The sequence below is a fragment of the Carassius auratus genome, unplaced genomic scaffold (assembly GCF_003368295.1).
Source record: "Carassius auratus strain Wakin unplaced genomic scaffold, ASM336829v1 scaf_tig00214021, whole genome shotgun sequence".
Classification (NCBI taxonomy): Eukaryota; Metazoa; Chordata; class Actinopteri; order Cypriniformes; family Cyprinidae; genus Carassius; species Carassius auratus.
The window spans coordinates 872,254-895,905 of record NW_020527496.1 but is presented as its reverse complement, the minus strand read 5'-3'; the positions used below and the strand labels follow the sequence as shown (position 1 = coordinate 895,905).

Here is a 23,652-nt window from a genome sequence, read left to right as displayed (position 1 = left end):
TTTAGTAAATTTTTTCTCTATTAAATTTCAAACAATATTCAAGATTTATGTTTCTATTTATTAAGAGGTTCATTTACAGATTTAGTAGGAGCACAGTCTGGCTGTATGACTCTTTCATTTGAGCAGAATATCTCAATAGAGATGACAAAACTCCAAAATGACAAAAAAAAAAATTTTGATAATTTTTTTTTTTTTTTTTTTTTTTTTTGAGATCATCAGTTTCCTTAAACACAGAAAGGGCACAAACACGTAGTTGCCAGGTTGGGATTAATTAAAAAAAGTTGCAGAAAATTTAAAACCCTTGACATCAAGCCTCAAGTATAAAAGCTTATGGGAGCTTGTTGCCTGTTCAAAATGCAAATGTCAAATTTCAATTAAATGTTTTTAGAATAAATAACCAGCAGAAATTACTGCAGATGATTGCTCTTAATTAATAGAGAGAAGCAGAAATTGTGATAAAATTAATAACGATATATATTACACATACATTTTTAATGATCATACATTTCTATTTAATTTAATTTGGCATTGAAATGTTTTACCATAATCTTACATCGATCAGATACCTTTATTTTGCATTGGGTTCAGATTGTATACAAGTTTTTCTTTTTTTAAATAAATGAACATTTACATTCATTCATTTAGCCTGAACTCTTTTGCTGAAAGTAAGCTCCTTGTTTTTTTTTTTTTTTTGTTTTTTTTTTGTTTTTTTTTTAGAAACAACAAATCTTGCATGTAATTTCCCTCTTACTTCATTGCAGTTATTTGTAAATACCAAGCTAATTAGAGCTGAAATTAAGGAAGAAGGTCTTGCCGGTGATGGAAGCGTATTTTGTCCTGTCGCTTTGGGCAAGAGGGAGTCAATCAAACTAACGCTAACGCTGATGTCTAATTACATAGATTTAATCTCATAAAAAGATGTTTTCTTCTGAAATCAGTATATCTAAAGGGGCTGTTTCAAATAGTAAACACTGCTGCAGGATCCATTAACCACTTTTCTTATTCATTCAATTTGATGCTGCAAAAACAGGTATGCTCCGGCTCATATATTGAAGAGGGAGGGAACTATGTCCACGATTGGAGAGACAAACACCCCTGAGCATGCACACATGCACGTACCCCCACTTAACACGCATACACACACACACACACACTATATTGGCAGCCTATTAGTGTGGCTCAAATAGAAACCGTACAGTGCTGTGACATGGATGAAATTCTATGCTGCTGGCTGATCCTGGCCCTCCTCTGGGACCACGGGAGCCAAAATCACCATTAATTTAGAGAAAGATGTGCATTCATGACATCTGGTTTAAAAGAGTCTCTCTAGACAAAACACTATCTTTGAGTCTCTTTGTTCAGCATTGATTTCTTATCACAGTCTTGGCCGGTTCTGTCTTTATTTTATTTTTTCAAGTCACTCCGTTATTATTTCTTCTCCATTAACACATATAACACATCTTTATTGCAGTCCATCTCTGTCTTACTTCCACCACATAGTCAGTTATTTTTGATGTGCCTCTATAATTATTAAAGCAATAGTTAATAAATTTGTAATATTAGAGTAGTATTGTGACGACTGGGTGAAGGAGGAGCTGGAAACAAGTGCGAGTTAAACAATTTAATGAGAATAAATCAAACAAATGCTGGGAAGACAACAATCCAAGATGGTGGGGAGACGGTGAGTAATCCGGATGATGATGGTGAGTTGGCAGCAGGAGAGGATGGCACAAGAACTTCGGGGAATCGAGCCAAAGGTAAGTGGTGATGCTTGTGGAGGTGCGAAGAGTGGATGAGGCTCCGGGGGAAGACACGAACATCCAACGCAGAACAACACAGAAGCATGAGACAGTTACCATACACAAAACAACGTTTTCACAAACACAAGACGTGAGACAAGCCAATATATAGGGAGAGTGTAATGAGTGACAGCTGCTGCTGATGATAATTAACGGAGACGCCCACGGCGGTGGGGAACCGGAAAAGGCGGATTAATATGTGCATAAAACATGGGTTTAATTTTGGACACATGAAAGACAGGGTGTATCATCCTGTACGTTGGAGGTAGTTTGAGCCGGACTGTCACCGGACTAATGATTTTGGTGATAGTAAATGGGCCAATAAATTTGGGAGCTAACTTCTTAGATACGGATCGCAGAGGAATGTTACTGGTAGAAAGGCACACTTTTTGATCCACGACGTAACCGGGAGGCTTTGACCGGTGGCGATTGTGTGTGTGATAGTGTGCTCCCTCATCCGGAGCAGAGTCTCGCGGGCTACAAACACGTGAGCGGAGGGGACCGCGACTTCAGATTCTAGACAGGGAAAAACTGGTGGCTGGTAACGTAAACTGCACTAGAACGGAGAAAGGCCCGTGGCTGACACTGGTAACGAATTGTGAGCATACCCCACCATAGAGAGTTGTTGACTCCAGGAAGATGGATTCTTGGAGACCAAACATTTCAACGTCCTCTCTAAATCTTGGTTGGCTCGCTCAGACTGTCCGTTACTTTGGTGATGATAATCCGAAGACATGCTAACTGACGCTCTTAGCAATTTACAAAACTCTTTCCAAAATTTGGTTATGAATTGAGATCCCCTGTCAGAAACCATGTCTACCAAGAGGCCATGAAGCCGAAAGACGTGAGCTGGCGATTCGTCTGGATAGATGCTTTGAGCAATGGCGAAGAGCTCGTGCAGGTCCTGCCCCTTTTCGTGAGCCGCCTGCTGTTATGACTAGACCTGAGCCAGAACCCATGCAGCTGGGTAGCATTCGTCTCCTGCCAGATGAGAGACAACGTCGCATCTCCAACAGACTGTGCCTTTACTGCGGGGCAGCGGGTCACTTCGGAGCATCGTGTCCAGTAAAAGCCAGGGCTTTCCAGTAGACAGGGGAGTAACAGCTGCTGTAACATCCTCTCCACCCAAGTTCCAGACCACTCTGCCAACAGTTCTTCGTTGGAAGAGCTCCTCTGTGACTGTTCCGCGTTGATCGACTCGGGGTCTGAGGGGAACTTTATTGATGAGATATGGGCACAGGAACACAACATCCCTCTAGCAGACCTGAGGGGTAACACCACTGTCTTTGCCCTGGATGGTAGTGTATTGTCTAGAGTTCACCATGTCACCAGTCCGGTGAGTCTCACTATCTCTGGAAACCATCAAGAGACTATTTCTTTTTAAATTTTTCAGTCCCCCATTGTGTTAGGACATCCCTGATTAGTCCAGCATAATCCTCATATTGACTGGGTCAAGGGAACAGTCTTGTCTTGGAGTCTTTCTTGTCATGTTAATTATTTAATGTCTGCCATCCCTGTCCCCTCCTCTTTTTCTGTTTTTCAGGAGGAGTCTGGTGATCTGACTGGAGTCCCGGAGGAGTACCACGATCTGCGGGCGATTTTCAGTCGCTCCCGGGCCGTTTCCCTCCTGCCTCACCGTCCTTATGACTGTAGCATAGACCTCCTCCCCGGTACTATGCCCTCTCGTGGTAGATTGTATTCCCTCTCGGCGCCCGAACGAGAAGCTTTAGAGCGATACCTCTCCGAATCTCTCAGAGTTTTTTCCCTCCTCCTCTCCTGCTGGTGCAGGTTTTTTCTTTGTGAAAAAGAAGGACGGGTCCTTGTGCCCTTGTATTGATTATCGAGGATTGAACAACATTACGATCAAGAACTGTTATCCCTTGCCTCTTATGTCGGCAGCTTTTGAAATCTTGTCTTTCTCCGGCTGAGCGCAATTATGATGTGGGTAATCGGGAGCTTTTGGCGATTCGGCTAGCTTTGGGGGAGTGGCGACATTAGTTGTCCCATTTATCGTTTGGACTGACCACCATAATCTTGAGTACATCCGTTCCGCCAAGAGACTTAATGCTCCCGTTGGGCATAATTTTTTGGTCGTTTTAATTTTTCAACTTCATTTAGACCCGGGTCTAAGGACCTTAAAGCCGATGCCCTCTCACGGCAGTTCGGTTCCTCAGAGGAGACTTCGAGGGGAGGCTATTATTCCTCAGCACTGTGTGGTTGGAGCTGCCGTCTACCTTTTGTACAAGCTTTTATATTAAAGGTGTAGGCGCACTTGGAGGAGGGTGAGATCTGCATTATGTTCTACTAGAGGGCGCACTTGTAGAGCAGCTAATCGTCGCCGGGTTAAAGCCCCTCGTTATGTATGTGGGCAAAAGGTGTGGCTTTCCACCCGGAATCTGCCTATTCGCGAGGGCTCTAAGAAGCTTATGCCCCGTTTTGTCGGTCCCTTTACCATTTTGAAGATTCTTAGTCCGGTGGCAATCAAACTAAGGTTATCTCTGCAGTTACGTCGGGTACATCCTGTATTTCACGTGTCCTGTGTCAAACCTGTCATTCGCGCCCCCACCCGTCCCACCCTTCCCCCTCCTCCTCTTGACAAAGGGGAGTCCCTTTACAGAGTTCGCAGGTTACTTGATGTTCGTCCTCGGGGGCATGGCCATCAGTTCTTGGTTGACTGGGAGGGTTACGGTCCTGAGGAGAGGCAATGGATTCCGGCTCGGGACATCCTGGACCACTCGCTTATCGAGGACTTCTACCGGGCTCGCCGGGCCCGTCCCTTGGGAGCGCCGGGTGGCGCTCCTTGAGGGAAGGGGTACTGTCAGGATCTGGGTCTCGTTCTCTCTCGCTCTCGCTCCCTCTCTCACTTCAGTGCGCGCACACCTGTTTGCACTCTGTCTTCACCTGTTGCTCTTCGCAATCAGTGCTCTCGCTGCTCTCACCTGTGTCTTGTCTTGTCTAATTACTCCAGTCTATTTCTGCCGTTTGGTCTCTCTGTTCTGGGTCGGATTATTGTGTGAGCTATGCCGTTGTGTGACTGTCAACCATAACCCTGTCTTGTCCCATCTTGTGTAGCAGCGTTTGCCTTAGTGTGCCCTGTCTCCTGTCCCCAGCCGGGAAGAGCCTCATCTGGAGTTTCTCTCCTCTCGAGTAATCCTTCTCCTTTGCAAGTCCTGTTAGAGAGTTTTTGTTCTGTGCTGCCCCGCCTGGCAGAGGCTCTTCGGTCAAGTTTAACCAGAGTGTTTTTTGTTCCATTTTTATGCCATCTACCTTCGGCTGTTTTGTTATAATAAAGGACTGTAATTATTGAAGGCTACCTTTTGCATTTGGATCTTCTATACTTCCACCTGACAAAAAATCCTTGAGGGAGGTGTAGTTTATGACAGAATTTTCATTTAACGAAGTGTCTTTGTCCTGTGAAGCTTGATAGAATTCGGTCACTATAAACTGTTTTTGTATGGAAAGATCTATGTGAATATTTCTTATTATTATAATTATTATTATTATTATTATTATTTGACAACATGAGGGTCAGTAAATAACTAAATAATTAAATAAATTAATGTTTGAGTGATTTATTACTTTAAGTGCATTCATTAGAATACACTGTAAAATGTGCACTTTTAGTGTACTTTACATCATATAAGTTTATTAAAAAAAACACTGTAGTTGTAGATAAAATAAAATTAATGATAAAAAGAACCACTTAATGCTACTTAAAGAGAGTTCACTTTCATGACAGTTTCTTAACCTACTTAAGTACATTAAAAAAAATGCAATTTAATGTCAAAATGAAAAAGTAAATTTTAAATCAATGTAAATTAAAATTTTAGTTTTAGAAAATTATATATATATATATATGTGTGTGTGTGTTTGTGTGTGTGTGTGTGTGTGTGTGTGTGCGTGCGTGTGTGTGCGTGCGTGTGTGTATTAGTGCTGAGCAACGAGTATTTATTTTAAGTCGCAATTAATCACATTATTGTCTGCGATTAATGCAATTAATTGCATTGTTATGCACAAAACTAATAAAGAATTCAAAAGTAGAGTTTTGTGCACTTTTTTTCATTTTAAAGTAAGCATACTGCTAAATGAAATAAAGTGAAATAACATTTGATTTGCAAACACTTTAAACAAATAAGGTGCTTTTTACAGCAGTGCTCCTTTTACATAGTAGCAGTAAAAATATTTATTGTAGCCTAAATGTCAACTTATAGCATTAAAGTAATTCAATTAAATATAAAATAAGCTATTTGTCACTGCCAGGACATTAACATTTTTATAGAAAATGTTTTATAGTTTGTTAGAGAAAAACAAGGTATGCTCAGAGTCTCGATCATAACATTATAACAGGAACCTTCCTATTAGAGACATGAATGATGATGGGACCCATCGCAGCAGAGTGACAACACTTCATGTGTGGTCAGAGCCTCTTGTGTGCGGGATGGATTCCTGTCCTCAAACAAAAAACGACCATATATAGCACCTTATTACGACCAATATTTACGTTTGAAAGTTAAGCGGCCTCTAGTGGGCGTAAAAATGATGACAGTATTGCGTTGCCTCTGTCATCATGAAATGACGTATTACGTCATTACCAATCAAAACGCACGTTTATTTTAAAGCGATGTGTGGACTTTTTACACCGATCCCAAAGTAATTCATACATATTTTACTAAATGGCTTATTCGTTTGAATGACCACACCTAACCCCACTACTACACCTAACCCTCACAGAAATCATGCTAAATTATGATTTATACAGCATATACATTTTACGTGAACGTCCATTCTCTGAGTTCGAACCCATGATAGCATGATTACATATCAAAGTATAACACAATAATCTACCAACTGAGCTACACGAAACGCAAATCAGAGTGCAAATAAAAGATTACAAAATATTAATATGAAAACAACCTTTTGCCAATAGGGGCGCAATTGTAGTATACACTCTGATGGGTCGTATTTCAGGGATTTGGACAAACGACCTATACGAGCGTATTGGTTGGAGGACAGGTTGGTGGGATGCGGGAGAATAATTAGGGTGTGCTTATACTAGGCAATCTTAAACGTGCCGGTGCGCGTTTGACCCCCAAAAGCCTGGTTCGTTTGACAAGTGTGATCGTTCCGTTTAGCAGTCCCTGGCTTGGTTGGAGGATGTTACTGTGTTGAGCGAGAGCACTTCTCTGCTGTCTTCACGTGCTATAAATAATTTGATCGGGAGCATCCCCTCCTGTGACCCATGATTTATCTGTATGTGTATTCAGAGCCATTGAAGAACAGACTTTCATAATAATAAAAAAACTGCGTTAACGTGCAATAAAACAATTGTCGCCGTTAATCAATTAATGCGTTCATGTGATAATAACACGTTAACTTGCCCAGCCCAGTGTCAAACAATTAAAATAAATAAAGTGCATACTCTAAGAAAAGTCTGTGAAAATATGACATAATGTACTGTGTTAATAAGGAATTGTTTGTATAGGTTTTTCAGAGGACACAAAACCACTAACATAGAGCTATAAATCACACAACCACAGAGAAACCAGTCTTATTGTGGTGGTGAGTTTTTTTAAGGCTTGTGCTATATTTAGGGATTTTATTGAATCACCATCCTGTGGTGGCATAGATCATCTGATTGTTGGATATGGTGCAGGACAGGAGACCTGTGCTCATAATCAGAGGAGCTGTTTGGAAGAGCTTGAGGAGGTAGACCACAGCAGATAGACCAAACACATCAAAGAACATTCAGTGATCAGTTTATTTTATACACACACAAGCACTTCTAATTTTTTTTCTGAGGAGAAAAACATTTAACCAAAAAAATGCTAAATGCCGCCATTTTCTGATAAGTGACTTAAATCTTATAATACTGACCTTTTCACTGAATTCCGTTTAACCCCTACATTTCTGTTTTTTTTTTTTTTTTCTACTTAATTTTGAGTTTATATCTAGCAGTACTGATTTTTTTTTACATCTCTCAATTCTGAATTTTTTTTTCTGCATGTGTATGTGGTCTGGTCGGGTGTCTGAAAATTTGGGGGAAATAGTCAAAATTGTGTGATGGAAACTCACAATTCTGAGAAACAAATTCTAAATTGTAAGGGGGAAAAAAGTTTAAATTGTGAGGTAAAAAGCCACAGTTACCTTTTATTTATATTTTTATTCAGTTTTTTTTAATTTATTTATATTTTTTTTAGTACTCTGGAACACAAGCCAAGAGAAATTGGCTTGTTAAATCACAGCCTATTGAATGTATCTGTGTGAGTTAGCAGAACTCAGGTGTGCTTGGCTTGGTGCCAGGTGTCAGAAAAGCACAGTCAGGTTGTGGCCATTAATGCTGAGTAAAGGGAAAGAGTCACATTGCTGGCAAGAAGCTTGCTCAGTGCTTACTGCATCAATGATGGGAAAATCTACTGGATGAATGAGGTGTGATTATCTTTTAGCCTCGTTTCCCCTGTGCGGTTTGGCCAATAATTAGTTTTTTCCTACAGGTGCTGTGCATCTGCTGCTGAGTTAGCCTTGTGTTCAACCATCAATGATATTTAAACTGCTACATGATGAATGATTAATGATGTGCCAGTGCAAATTATGCCAAAGGCACAATACTACACGTGAAAATTTGGTGTACTTAATTGTATTTGTAGACAATAGAAAAACAAAACCAAACTAAAGTGTAAATGAATACCGACAAAGACTAATTGAGAACTCTGGGTTTAAATGCATGGATGAAACAATGGGACTAATGAGATAATTAGTTAAACTGGTGAATGGAATGACTAATGAAAACAAACAGAAAGAGAAAAGAAAGAAACAAGGTCAAATAACAGACAGACAGCTAGACAAAACATACATGTTACAGTTATATTATAGTGTGTTATTTGTTCATAGATTTAACTTGATATATTTTAAATGTACTAATTTGCTATTTCATAATTACAATTAAGCAATTAGAAATATATTTAAATGTATGTCATGGATGATTTAATAGAAGTGACATTACAGTTTATATTTTAGTTTTCAATAAATGCTTGTTAAATTCAGCAGTACATCATCTATATTTCAAAGACAAGATTATTTATGAAATTTCTTATAAAGATGTATTTAAATCCTACTGTAGTGGGTCAAAATTAGCACTCTTTCAGCTAATTGCTTTTCATTCTATATTTATTTGAAATTAAATGTCAGAAAACATTACATTTAGCTCCCACATAAGTATATTATTTCTGTAAATGCATTGATAATCTTTGGAGTAGAAACTTCTAGTAAATTTAACAAACAATAAAAAAATAGTCTCGGTTACATATGTAACCCTCGTTCCCTAAAGGAGGGAAAGAAGACATTGGGTTGGTAATGACCGACCAGTTGGTATCTCACTTAGAGATACCAATCCATTTAGATTGTAAACTAAACGAGCCAATGCACATTGGCATGTAACGATTGCATCCAGCTACCACTTATCACAGCACGAGTATAACTAGGCAGCAGGTGCAATGCATACTCAAGTTTTCGCTGAGGAGCCGAGCTGGTGACCGGGTGACCCAGTCGCTCAGCGGTGGTATAGCAGCTGTGGCAACGAGACATGACGTCTCCATTCCCTCCTTCAGGGACCGAGGGTTACATACATAACTGAGATAACTGTTTCCTTACAGTCGGTCACTCTTGAAGTCACATCAGTAATGACTGACGAATTGAGATCCCTATCAAAACGCCATGGATGCTGCCACTTCCAGTGTCCTGTGCAAGCCTCCTGTGCTCCCTTTTCTGTGTAGGCTGGTGCTCACAACAAGAAGGCTAGCCACTGTTGTAGTCGCACTTCTCACTCAGTAAGATTAGATAACACTGGGAAAACGTACCCGTTCCACTTGAAAAAGGAACATTGCGTAGGTCCCATTCTTCCCAAAGGAGGTTTGGGGAGCACTTACACATATGAACAACAATTTAGGTGCATATGGAAGATTATAGGTGATTGTAACACTCTTGGGAAATGCTATACTGTGGACTTTACACATATGGGTTGCACTTAGATCTCTACCTATGAAACCCAGCCCTCTACCTATTCTCAGAGATTCATCGAATGAGAGCCTGGCACCAGCCCTGCAACATCTGGCTGCCAAGGGGATGGAGGAGCTCAACAGGGTCTACAGTATGGACTCTCTGGAGCGGATTTAGCAAGCTGACACTAAACCAGCGCCTCTCAGTGCTCCTACCCGTTTGAGGTGAGATCACAGGAGGATACCAGCTCCACACGAAGGCTATAGAAACAAGTGAACATGTTGGTGGTCACGCACCCCGCAGCTCTACAAATATCTGTCAGTGAGGTGCCACTATCCAATGTCCAAGAGAATGCAACGTTTCTATTAGAGTGTGCTCACACCCTGTGCCTGATAAGACAGGGTGATGGCATCCACTATCCAGTGGACCATCCTCTGCTTGGAGATGGCATTCCCCTTGTGCTGTAACAGACAGCTGATCTAAGATCCTGAAGCTTTGCGCCTGGTCTATGTACCATTTCAAAACTCATATGGGACAAAACTAAGCTAGCTACTTTAAGGGGGGGGAAGGAGACAGCCGTCGCTCCAACCTCTGCTGCAAGAAGGACAGCATGACTCTGATCGGGCATCTTCAGGGGGGTTTTCTCAGTGAAAAGAGCACCATTCGATGAACAGGTTCCACTTCAAGGTGTGGGTGAGGCGAGCTGTCTGTTTGACCAAATCCAACTCCATACCAAGAAAAGAGTTCCTCTACATTGTGAAGAGTGTGCTCTTTTCCCAGTTGGGCCTTTGGATTCTCAACAACCTCGACAACTGGCCCATACTAGCTCAGTCTCAGCATCAGTTGTGTGAACACAGGGACTTGGTGCTCTCGCACCAAAGGCCCAACTGGGAAAAGAGCAGTGAATTCTCAGGGAATTCTCAGGGAAATAAGGGCTGCCTCTGCATCATTCGTGAAGACACAGGGTAACAGGGACAGCCCAAAGGCCAGGACATTGTACTGATATGAGAAATGAGTCTTGTCAGCCTCTGCCCATTTGGGAAATGGAGCCTGGTCTGCAACTCAGCAATGATAATTTTCCCACAATGAGAGCATGACTCGTCCACAAACGACGCCTCAGCATGCTTAACACTTAGACACAGCAATCGTGACTATCGGCTGCCACCAGGTAACAACCACATCCGCATCTTTAAAAATACGTCCACCAGTAAATGTTCTGTTAGAGATTACTCTTTAAGTCTGCTGAAGTACACAAGGGAGATGGCCACCTGAAACACAACCTGGAGAGTGCAGCCTGACGTGTACAACCCACTCGACATGGGAAGAACCACCACTGCTACAGCACCATACCACCAACTCCAGAGATCCCCAAGACCATTTTTAACTCATTTAGTCATTTAGTCTTCACTCTGTAGCAGACAAGTCAGGAGCAGAATGATATAATCGCTCAGCTCCAAAGTGAAAAGCTAAGTATGTGTTGCACCTGCTGCCTAGTTATACTCGCACTGCGATCAGCGGCAGCTGGATGCAATCATCGCAAGCCAATGTGCATTTGGTCATTTAGTCTAATCTCGAAGTGGATTGGTCTCTCAAAGCAAGATACCAATTCATTGGTCATTACCAACATGACATCGAGAGTGACGGACCGAAAAGGAATTGCAAATACTTTTTTTTTCCCAAGGGAGTGTTTTACTGCCAAAATGACAATTTGTTTTAGAAGTCCAGAAATGAAACAAGGCTCAAAATGCATTGCACAGCCTGACACACCATCTTTTTTAATGAACATCTGATCTAATGTTTGTTTTCTAATCTTCAAAGGGGTTACTGGACTTGTTCAACTGGATGAGAATGGCGATCGGGAGATTGACTTTGCTCTATGGGACATGACCGACATGTCTACAGGAATTTATCAGGTACAGAGGCCTTCATCTGATCATACCTCTTCAAATTTAAAATACCCAAATATTTAAAAAACTAATCTCATCTCAACACTCCTGAAATGATGGCTGTATGTCCTAGATTGTGTCAGTGTATAATGGCAGTCAAAAGCGGATGATTCCGGAGCCAGGGATGACGGTGTACTGGCTGAAGGGAAATCCACCTCCAGATATCCCACTGTGTGGCTTCAAAAATGACGACACTGCCTGCCTGGCAAGTAAGTGTAGTCCTATATAACTCATATTATAATAGACCTGTATGAAAATCATGTTCCCAAACATATCTTCTAATGTAATTTAAATAAATTAGAATCAAAACAATATTTCATGTCCTTGCATTTATTAGTCTTGCAATAAGCAAGACAATATACAATCAGCCATTTCATTTTAGTTTTATCTTAATACTGTTGGGATATATTTTGAAAATGACTGATTGACTGTTCATTATTGTGAATATTTTTCAGAATATATTATGTATACATTTGCATACATTTTATATAGAAGTATAAAGAGTTAAATAACCAGTGTAATAATTCTGTGTTATGTTTTAAAGTGCAATCTGTACTTTCTGAAATGACGATTGTAGCCAGTTAATAGATGCAAAAATATGTATGTGTTAGCAGGATAAAACACTTGGAGTTAAAGATTAACGTAATAATTAAATCAAGGCATGTTTCTGTTGTTTTAATGTAGTTCTGTAATGTTTCTCAATTAAATTTAAGTTAATAAAAGATCCAAAAAATAGCACACAGCAGCTGATCATTATTACAAGAGCATGTAAGAGACTCATCACCTTAAAATGATCCCACTGAAGAGCCACAGTATAAAAAGTTATATTTAAAATGGGTTATTCCTGTTATGTATCTAACTACACCGAATTCTGTAATTTATTAAAGATTGAATGAGGAAACTAACTAATAGAAGAGAAAAAAACACAGAATTCATCAAATCTAATATTTAATACTTCTGGGATTTTTTTCGTCCTCGTTGATGATAGCATTAATGAACTAGCTTTCACAAGGGATTAAAAATGAATAAAATTGACCAATCACAGTCCAGAAACGTATTCCAAAATACGTTCCAGGCAACAGGTCAAAACACAGGAAAGCAATCCAAACAAGAAACAAGGCAGAAAACTCAGGAAAGACCAGGGAGAATGCTCATTATCACAGAATAACAAGATGGTTTTCTGTGACTTTTGATAAATTAAATTTTTCTTACTGAATGAAAGTATTAATCTTAAAAAGAAAAAAAAAGTGTACCGACCCCAGCCTTTTGGTATCTTGTATTAAAGATATTACATTAAAAATGCTAATATCATTTTCAATATAAATGTAAGGACACGCATGATGAAAACATGAAAATGTACTGCATATGGTAGGAGTGACCCATCTGATTAAATGTAGTTTTTTGTGTCATGAAAAATTGTCTTACTTTGTCAGTTATGAAGTTCTCTTTGAAGCAGATTTCAGATACTAACATCTGTGGCATAGAGAAATAGAAGTAATAAAATAATATATGTGAAATGATTTCAGCAGGTCTTATTATCTTACTGCCGTCTGTATGATCTCTAATGAAATTCAGATGTGTAAAGATTGTGTTCTTGGTTTTGTTCCTCAGAGACTGTCACCATGCACCAGATGATCTCCATAGTGGTGTGCTTCATTTTTATCATCATCGTAACCGTCACAGTCTTCATATACAGGTCAGTTGAAACTCGTGCAGATAAACACAATGTCTATACTGAGAGCGAGCGACATGACGTGACACAGCTAGAGTGCGTTAATCAAACTTTGATTATGACATCAACATTCTTCTTTGGTTGTGTCACTGGCCTGCAGTGTAGACATGATGTAACACTACATGTCAGGTGTGCAAATAATTGAGCTTTGGGTGATCTGGGTCTGATATTATATCTCTCTGTCTGTCTGTCTTTCTGTTTTTCTCCTCCTCTATCTGTTCCTGATTTTTAATTAGGGAACTTACTGCCAGACCACGACAGAGAAAGATATAGCAACTCAGTCTACATCTCCATGGCTTCATCACTTTATACCATATGTGGCCATCTATCCAATGACAATGAAATGCATATGATTTCTATCAAGTTCATGCCAAGAATTGCAGCCAATGGTGGTTGTGCTCTATTAAAAAGTCACATTTTCAGTTGTTCTCCAAATATGATGTAGATTCTATAACATTAATTTTATTTTAATTTTTTTTCATAATGCTTGCATGAGATTTAAAAAGAGCTATTTTAACATTTCTTTTTTTTTTATGTGACACATATTTCTATTTACATTTAGTAGTACTTAGTTCTACTAAGTAGACTTAGAATCTGATGCTGAGGAATCTGAGAATCTGAGGTACCCATTCAGCTTACACCTAGCCGTGCTTTACTTAGATATTAAAAATCATTTCAAAATTTTAGCTTATCATTTTACCCAATTTTATCCATTTTATCTGATGGGCTAACAGAAAATGATCAAGAACTCTGCAAAGCAAGTCAATTATATTCATTGAGGCAGGATATCAAGAGATTTAAGTATGGTTCGTAGCCTGGGACATTTGATTGTGACTAGCAATGGAAATAACACCAGTGTTTTATTGTCATTCTGAAGCATAATCCAAAGACAGAGATGTTATATCAATTAAGTAGATTATTGCATCCCTTCAGATAGCTCTCACTCACATTAAAGATGAACAACAGGCTCTCATGGCAATTTGTAACTATTTTACAATTTGGTGAATTGGTGGCTAATTGTTATGAATTTGTCTCATTTGTACCTTATCTTCTTGTGCCCCATTGATGGTTTAGGGGTGTCACGCCCCTGGACTGTTTTGTTGTATTCTGTGACCCCGCTTCTCTTAAAAACCCTAGTCCATTCAGTTCATGTTGGTTGCAGATTGTACGTCTACCCGTGTCTATTCTGTGCTCCTGTCTGCCCCGTGTATCCCCTTGGATTACTGAATGTCAACTCTTTTGTTTCTAGTGTCACCTCCTGGGTTTTTGGATTAAAAGAATATTGTTTGAGTGTATGCCTTATCTCCTTGTTTCTTTCCCATCACCTTAGGCTAAGTGTGACAGAATCTCAGACGTAAAAACAGTTACCTCTGTGTTTTCCCCTCCGTGTTTTTCTCCCAGTATTTTTCTTTCCATTGTGTGCCCTATGGATCCCCTCCTTCGCCCCGAATTCATCCTCCTCCTGCTGGAGCAGGGGGGGAAAACGCTCAAGGGTCATACCAGACTGTTTCTGGCTGTGGCCCATCTCACCGCCAATCCAGATGACATGCTCTGCACATTCTGTGACGCCAGCCTCAATGCTGCATGCAGAGACCCATCGTCCAAAGATGGACCTCGAGCTGAACTCGCCACCTTTGTAGAGTTGACACAGGCAAGATATGGATCTCCATTCCCTGCTGGTTCACCAGGAATTAATCACCAATGCCACTTCTGACCCAGAGCCAAGCCCAGCAGCTCCCCAATGCGCGGAGCACATGCCCTACCTAGCCCACCGCTGATGGAGAACCATCGCCTACCGTGTCCGGCAAGCCATTGCTAGAGAGACTGACAGAGCAGAGGATCAATCTAGGTGTGTTAGCTGGCAACAACGCCTGCCACGAGGGAGAAAGCCATGGATGGTGTGAGAGCGCGGAGAGGAGCTCCGCCCCTGCACCACGGCTGAGGGTGAGCTGAGTATGTTGGGGCGAATGTGCCAAAATGACGAGGAGAGTGTTCCAGCCCCTGGATCCAGTTCAGAGCACCATCCAGTGCCCACTCCTCAAAAATGCCTCCTCCTCCTCTGTCATATGATAGCCCCTCTGCTCACCCTCAACCCATTATCTATGCGGTGGGAGCTCCAGAGGACTGCCATCCTCCAGCGTCCCCATGGCTGGAGTCTCCCTTTACTGTCGTGGCATGGCAGTCCACAAGCTCCACCAGGCTCCCTCGTCCCTCCAGCTCTGCCTTGGTCAAGCATCGACCAACATTCTCCTCGGGACTCCACGCCTCTGGCTTCGCCTCATCCCTCCAGCTCCATCAGGCTCCTTCATCCCTTCGGCTCCTCCTCTGTCACTCTGGCTCCACCGCGACTTCCCGGATCCACATCACCGCATTGGTCGCTGGTGCCATCTGCTCCGCCTAGGACTTCCAGATCCTCCCCTGTCTCATCGGCTCTCTATCTCTGCCTTGAGCTCCTCCACCACCTGCTCCACCGCTGTTGGCCAGCCCCCTGGAGTCGGCGGCCATTCCTCCTCCATGGCACCTCCCTCCATCGGCTCCACTGTGGGTCAACATCATGGCTGTGGCCTGGGTCCAGCTGGACGACTCCTGCTCCAAGCCCCTCCTGTCTCCTCCCTGACTCCTCCCTCTATCATCTCCTCCCTGGTCTCCACCTGTCTTCCTCCTCCCCGATATCCCTATTTTACACCCACTCCCCTCCCAATGTTGTTTCTACAGTGCATGGACGCACCTTCCGGGAGGGGGGAGTAATGCCTTGCCCCTGGACTGTTTTGTTGCTCTGTGACCTAGTTTCTCCCTAGTCTGATTAGTTTGATTGTTAATTTGATTCCAGATGTGTCTCCTTTGTTCCCTTGTTATCCGGAGTTTAAAAACCCAAAACCCTAGTCACCTCCTGGATTTTTGAATTAAAAGACTATTGTTTGAGTGTACGCCTTATCTCCTCCTTCCTTGCTCCTCGCCTTAGGCTAAGTATGACAAGGGGTGGGATTTCATGCTTTTATTCTAATCTTATACTTTTGTTCATTAGAAATTGTCATATTGTAAAGAAGTTATGTTTTCCGCTCAGATCAGGTTGAGTTGGAGGACCCTTCTTTAGACCGTCATATATCTGTGCGCTGATGATCTTCTTTTTCTGTAATGAATAGCAAATTCTCAGGTCATCTATAATTGCTCTGGCAGATGCTGTTGCTCAGTTTCAGATGACAAAAAATTCAACTGCAATGTACACATTTCCTGAATAGAAAATTATATATGTTTTAATAAATTGCCTTGTTATTAAAAAGTCCATGTTTTCTATCCTGTGTTGATGTGGGAGGCACATGGAGATTGCATAACATTTAGTTTCTGCCACAAAACTCCAGGCTTAATTTCAAAAAATAAATTGAAATTGCATAAACAAATAGTATTTTTAAGGGACATTTTGTATAATAAGTGCTCAACATGTAACACCTCTGAAAAAAGAGGCTTTCTCTCAATGGAAGGTTTTTATTCATTTCTAATATTCTCCGGGTATTTAGTGTGGCCTTGTGTGAAACGAGAATGAAAATTAGTGACTAAGATAAATTAATTAATATACCATGGTAAGTTCATATGTTGATTGATGAATTACATTTTTAGATTTAAGAAACCACCCAGAAATTGTGGAGTAATACAGAAAATAAGATTGTTTGTTTTGCTCTGTATTATCTCTATGAATAATAATCATGCAAATGCTAATAATAAAACTTTTAAGTTCTTTTCCACTGAAGGATATTTTATCTGGTATTACATGTTCCATTTGAAAGCTGTTACAGAACTGGATTATTAAGCAACATTGTTACGTAAATTCAGTATACTGTATTCCAATGCTGACAGTGACACATATATTAATTTTTCATATTTATGGCACACAAATTTTGTTCTCCTTCTCATTTGTTTGTCTTTATTAAAATTTTTCATCAGATGTTTTTCCCAGTTGCATCCCATCTCTCATTGTCCCTATCCTCTGCTTATTTTTACTCTTCTTTCTTTCTCCTTCTGTCTCTTTCTCTGTCCGTCATTCTGTGGCGTCAGGAAGCTGAAGCTGGAGAATGAGTTGACTGCTCAGCTGTGGCGTGTGCACTGGGAGGACATCCAGATGAGTAACATGGAGAAGGTGCTGCGCAGAGCCTGCAGTAAACTCACCATGTCATTGGTGAGGGGGAGCACACACACACACACACACACACACACACTAACTGTAATTTCCAATGGTTTCCTATAGTTTGAGTAAATCCGCTCATGTCTTATTCATCTATCTACACACAGAGAGGCTCGAACTATGGCTCACTGCTGACTATGGAGGGAAACTTCCAGATCTATGCCAAGACTGGCTATTACAAGGTATTAAAGGTTTGGTGGTGAGGGGTGGATGTGCCCTGGCTGGCAAATCTTCTTTGCTAATAACTTTTCCCTATGTTTCCTTCCTCAAGGGGGCACTTGACAGCCCCTCCACTCCAGTTTGAAACTCAGGATGTTTTTTTTATCTTTTATTGGAAACGTTTTAGAGTAAAATTGTAGTTGCCACTTCAATAGCCTTGTTTAAAAGAAGCGTGCTAAATTTTTTATTTTGTCAGAATGGTACGAAGCTTGCTATGTGAACCCACACACGAAAATAAAAATAAATTCGGTCACACTTTATTTTAGGGTCCAATTCTCACTATTAACTAACCATTAACTATGACTTTTGCCTCAATTAACTCCTTATTTGCTGCTTATTAATAATTTATAAGGTAGTTGTTAAGTTTAGGGTATTGGTAGGATTATGAATGTCATGCATTATATGTACTTTATAAGCACTAATAAACAGCTAATATGTTAATAATAGACATGCTAATAAGCAACTACTTATTAGTGTGAATTGGACCCTATACTAAAGTGTTACCATAAATTCACATGTGAAACAAATTTAATCCAGTGGAAACAATTGGTACTGCGCTCAAAAGCTTACTGAGAGCTAAATTTAAAGATATCATCCTCAAATTTGGAACACAACTTCGATTTAGATTTATGGCTTTGATTTTTATGCAGGTTTAGAGTAAAATTTGTTTCAGAAAATATTTATTTTATATCAAATTTAGAAATAGTGTTTTTGTGTATTTTTCATAATAATTAATGTAAATATATAACTTTCACTTCTTTCTTTTTTTTCATTTCGACAATTATCTGCCAGGTGTCTTCTTTGAAAGAAACCAAACTTAAGTATGACTTGAGTGCTCCATAGCATTCAAGATTTATGACCGTTTGGTCATTTCATTTTAAAGTCTTTGCTCAAAAAGTGATGTCACGTGTAATTAGTGGTATAATATATTTAAAATGTATCAAACTGCAACTTAATCACACAAATATATTTAAATAAATGCTTTACAAGTTTCAGTAGAAATTAAATTATATTTTAGTGTACCAAAAGGTTTGTCAGTGAATTTGGCAATGCACTTTAACCATATTTCAAAGACACTAGAAATAATTATAAAATTACATATAAAGATTACTTTCTTAATTGGGTCAAAAAGCACTCTAGAGATCAACTAATTGCTTTTGATATAAACTATAATTGTTTTTTTTTCACAAGAGTTGAACTGAAAATAGTCTAAACAGTACATTTTTATTTAGACCCATTCATTCTGACCAATTAGAGAAAATATCTGGTAAATAAAGTATACATTTATCAATATATACTAAGCCCCGCCCACTTCCATATCTGTTTTGAATTAATTACCATTCTACCCTTTCATTTTATTTCTCTGGGTTGTGTGATTCTGTTTAAGGCAATGTGCTGTTTTGCATGTAAATAAATTACACATCCTGCCTAGCAGCAGAAGTGTCGAACACTGGAAGGGTTCATCTTTAGATCTCCCAGAATGCCATTGGCATGCCCTGGCTAATGCACCCATTCTTCATCGGGTGTAGTTCCTCTCCAATTAAGCAGAGCCCCTGACAATGAGCGCTATTCATGTCCACATGTCATCATTTCCCCTATTAATTAGGATGGTGCTTAATTAACACATTATGTTGCACTTTTTCTTCTCTTAAATGGTGGGGAATTTTTTTTTTATCCACCCTCCAGCTCTTTGCCAAGCCCACGATAGCAATCAGGCTGAAACTAATGTGCGTTGATGCCTCTTTTTCCAGGGAAACATAACAGCCATTAAGTATGTCAACAAGAAGCGCATCGAGCTCACCAGGAGAGTGCTGTTTGAACTCAAGCATGTAAGTGTGTGTCCATGTCATTTTGTGCTTTTTGCCAGGTGCCTTAATTAACTTTATATGATGTCCTGGGAGATATTAATAACCGGGGACTGATGGAAAAGAAAGACTAAACAGCTCTCTCTCTCTTTGTCCTCTCCTCCTCATGCTGTTCTCCCTCCTCTTTTCCCTTCTGCTCTTTTCTCCTCCTATTATAGATGCGTGATGTACAGAATGAACACCTGACACGATTTATCGGTGCTTGTATCGACCCACCAAACATCTGCATCCTTTCTGAGTACTGTCCTCGAGGAAGCTTGCAGGTGAAAACTGACGCGCACCACTACTCTCAGTCACTGCACCTGCATGGATGTATTAATAGATGGCTTGAGTTTATGCCACACTTTTTGTTTCACCAAGCACGGCTTAACAATAATGTTTCAAATTTTGACTTACCTTGCCAATATTTTCACTGCATGCACAAACAAACAAATAAATAAAATGCTAATATTTATTCATTTTATATTTTCAGTTCATTTTTAATTGGGGGACATCAGATTAAATTTTCACTTATTTTAGCTTTTTATGCATTTCTGGCGTGTCTGCCGGCTCAGAAAAGCTGAAAAGAAAACATGCAGCCAAGAATGTAGGCTGTATAAGACTTAACTGTTATCCAGTGAAATGTTTAAATTTGCAACCAGTTTCTACATTGATAACTAGCTATTTGAAGAAGACCACATCTGAACCATATACAGGTCTTGGTCATATAATTAGAATATCATCAATAAGTTGATTTATTTCACTAATTCCATTCAAAAAGTGAAAGTTGTATATTATATTCATTCATTACACGCAGACTGATATATTTCAAGTGTTTATTTATTTTAATTTTGGGTTTTATAACTGACAACTAAGGAAAATCCCAAATTCAGTATCTCAGAAAATTAGAATTAGAACCTGTGAAAAGGTTCAATATTGAAGACACCTGGTGCCACACTCTAATCAGCTAATTAACTCAAAACACCTGCAAAGCCTTTAAATGGTCTATCAGTATAGTTATGTAGGCTACACAATCATGGGGAATACTGCTGACTTGACAGTTGTCCAAAAGACGACCACTGACACCTTGCACAAGGAGGGCAAGACACAAAAGTTAATTGCAAAAGAGTCTGGCTGTTCACAGAGCTCTGTGTCCAAGCACATTAATAGAGAGGCGAAGGGAAGGAAAAGATGTGGTAGAAAAAAGTGTACAAGCAATAGGGATAACCGCACCCTGGAGAGGATTGTGAAACAAAACCCATTCAAAAATGTGGGGGAGATTCACAAAGAGTGGACTGCAGCTGGAGTCAGTGCTTCAAGAACCACTACACACAGACGTATGCAAGACATGGGTTTCAGCTGTCGCATTCCTTGTGTCAAGCCACTCTTGAACAACAGACAGCGTCAGAAGAGTCTTGCTTCAAAAAGGACTGGACTGCTGCTGAATTATCCAAAGTTATGTTCTCAGATTAATGTAAATTTTGCATTTCATTTGGATATCAGGGTCCTAGAGTCTGGAGGAATAGAGGAGAGGCCCACAATCCACATTGCTTGAGGTCCAGTGTGAAGTTTCCATAGTCAGTAATGGTTTGCGGTGCCATGTCATCTGCTGGTGTTGGTCCACTGTGTTTTCTGAGGTCCAAGGTCAACACAGCCATATACCAGGAAGTTTTAGAGCACTTCATGCTTATTATAGTTAAAATATCTTGTTGAATTTTATGTCAAAAGGAACATCACCACCAAAATCTACCAATAGAAGACTTTACACCACAAATGGCTAGCCCTGGCCCCAATCTGATGCTATTGGCTAAGCCAATGTTGCTATGTCAGATTGTTAAAACAAAAAGCAATCTTTGAAAGCACCTCAGTGTTTACACTCTTAAAAATCAGTCTACAGTGGGCTTACTTAGAGCTGTCTCATTCAACTAGGATAAGAAGTATTTTAACAAGAAAATTATGCACTTTAGCCATAAACTGAAAATAAAATAACCATTTAACTGACAAGATGATGTGAGAGAATATAATTAATTCCCATCCTTCTCTCCACCTGGACTTTCCTCATGAACCACGTGTGTGTGTGACCTGTAGGACCTCATGGAGAGTGAAGGAATCACGCTGGACTGGATGTTTCGCTATTCTCTGATCAATGACATTGTTAAGGTGAGTGTTTTACATCAGAAAAGGAAAGATGTCTTGCTGTTTTAATGATGCCTGTCAAAGAACACTAAAATATAAATCTTTCACAGCAGCAAACTGCTTTGCATTTTGTAAAATATAGTTATCAGTTTAATTGAGGCTTGCTAATGAGTGACATTTTATTGGGGTGGTTTTGAGACGTGTGTTATTTGTAATGTTTTATGAGGATGTCAGTTCCCTGACAGGCAAATTATGACTCCAGAAACATATTGCAGCTGCAAAATAAATTTTAATTAATATTTTGGTGATGCGCTGTTGGTAAATACGATGGATGCTTGCTGTCAGATGTCTTGGTAAGACTGTAATCTTTTCACCACTCAGGGAATGGTGTTCCTACACAACAGCGTCATTGTCTCCCACGGCAACCTGAAGTCTTCCAATTGCGTGGTGGACAGCCGCTTCGTGCTGAAGATCACTGATTATGGCCTGGAAAGTTTCCGCAAGGAGAACAGCTTGGAGGACATGCACTCTCTATATGCACGTGAGTACCGTAGCAACACAACCATACAGATTGCACGCGTGTGAAGATGTTACATCGATCTTTGCGTACACAGGCAAGCTGTGGACGGCCCCCGAGCTTCTGCGTGCTGACAGCCCACCTGTGTGTGGGACACAGAAAGGTGACGTCTATAGCTTTGGCATCATCCTGCAGGAACTCGCCCTGCTCAAGGGCGTCTTCTACCTGGAAGGCCCCTGTCTCAGTCCTAAAGGTCAGAGGTCACACACAGTGCTGTGAAGGTGTAATCAATGGTATTTTTTTTGTCCAGATCTACTAATTTATTCAAAACTGCATAATTTTTTTTAATATAATGTTTATAAAAAATTATTTATATAATGTTGTGAATACAGCTCTTGGGTGATGTTTTTAATTTTTTTAAAAATGCAAAAAATAATAAGAAAAAATTATTAAATACACAGATTTTTTTCCCTTGTTGTGAAAATTATAAGTTACCAATCTCAGTACAGTTACAGTTACAATTACAGTTTTAATTTTATTTAACAATAACAACACTGAGATCAGCATGAAGAATACAGTTCTATATTTTGAAAGTACAGTCAGGGAACAAAAAGACAACATACAAAACTGTCACTGTGGTGGTACCTTTTAAAGAAGTACTAATATGTACTAATATGTTAGAGGTAAATAAGGTACAATGATGTACATTTTAGCTTTTGAGTCTTAATGTACTACCTTAGTGACTGCTTTGTACTTGTTTTTTTCTCAGACTGTATTGTGGATAGTCTTATTTATCAGCTAGTGCTGGGTTTGACGTGACTGATGTCATTGGTACTTGCTTGTTTAATACCAAATTGCATGTTTTTTTTACATTTGGGTGAACATTCCCTTTTAGTAACAGTCTCTGAAAAGCATCACTTGCTGTTTGATCCCTAGAGAACCATAAAAAGACTGTTATTATAAATAAAAGTAATTTTATTTCAAGAGAAGTTTTTATTTGTGAGCATGAATATTTCAGCATTACACCCTCACGAAAATGGTTAACTCATTATGCAGGTGAGAGTGCTTTCTCGTTTAGCGCTTTGATGTGAATCAAAACAACATTAAATAAATTGTGTTAGTAAGCTGCAGATTATGCAGTGAATTACACTGATGGCACGGGGTACTTTTCCATGTCATTTGTCCTTTCCATGTCTCCTGTGTTTACATTCATCACACCTCTCTCTTGCCCACTCGCTTTGTAAGCAAGATGAAAACAGTTTAGCAGTAGTAACAGTGGCCTAAATAATT

General features: G+C 39.9%; 1 protein-coding gene across 2 annotated transcripts in view; it reads left to right on the top strand.

Annotated features, from left to right (window-relative positions):
* LOC113090821 (atrial natriuretic peptide receptor 1-like) overlaps positions 1-23,652 on the top strand; it is a 103,245-nt gene that overhangs the window by 73,053 nt on the left and 6,540 nt on the right. For both annotated transcript variants that reach the window (XM_026256428.1, XM_026256427.1), the window contains 10 exons: positions 11,610-11,704; positions 11,811-11,946; positions 13,349-13,433; positions 17,520-17,640; positions 17,754-17,828; positions 19,617-19,694; positions 19,889-19,993; positions 21,798-21,869; positions 22,227-22,386; positions 22,460-22,615. In XM_026256428.1, the coding sequence (XP_026112213.1) occupies positions 11,610-11,704; positions 11,811-11,946; positions 13,349-13,433; positions 17,520-17,640; positions 17,754-17,828; positions 19,617-19,694; positions 19,889-19,993; positions 21,798-21,869; positions 22,227-22,386; positions 22,460-22,615 (1,083 nt within the window). The remainder of the gene's footprint in view (positions 1-11,609; positions 11,705-11,810; positions 11,947-13,348; positions 13,434-17,519; positions 17,641-17,753; positions 17,829-19,616; positions 19,695-19,888; positions 19,994-21,797; positions 21,870-22,226; positions 22,387-22,459; positions 22,616-23,652) is intronic.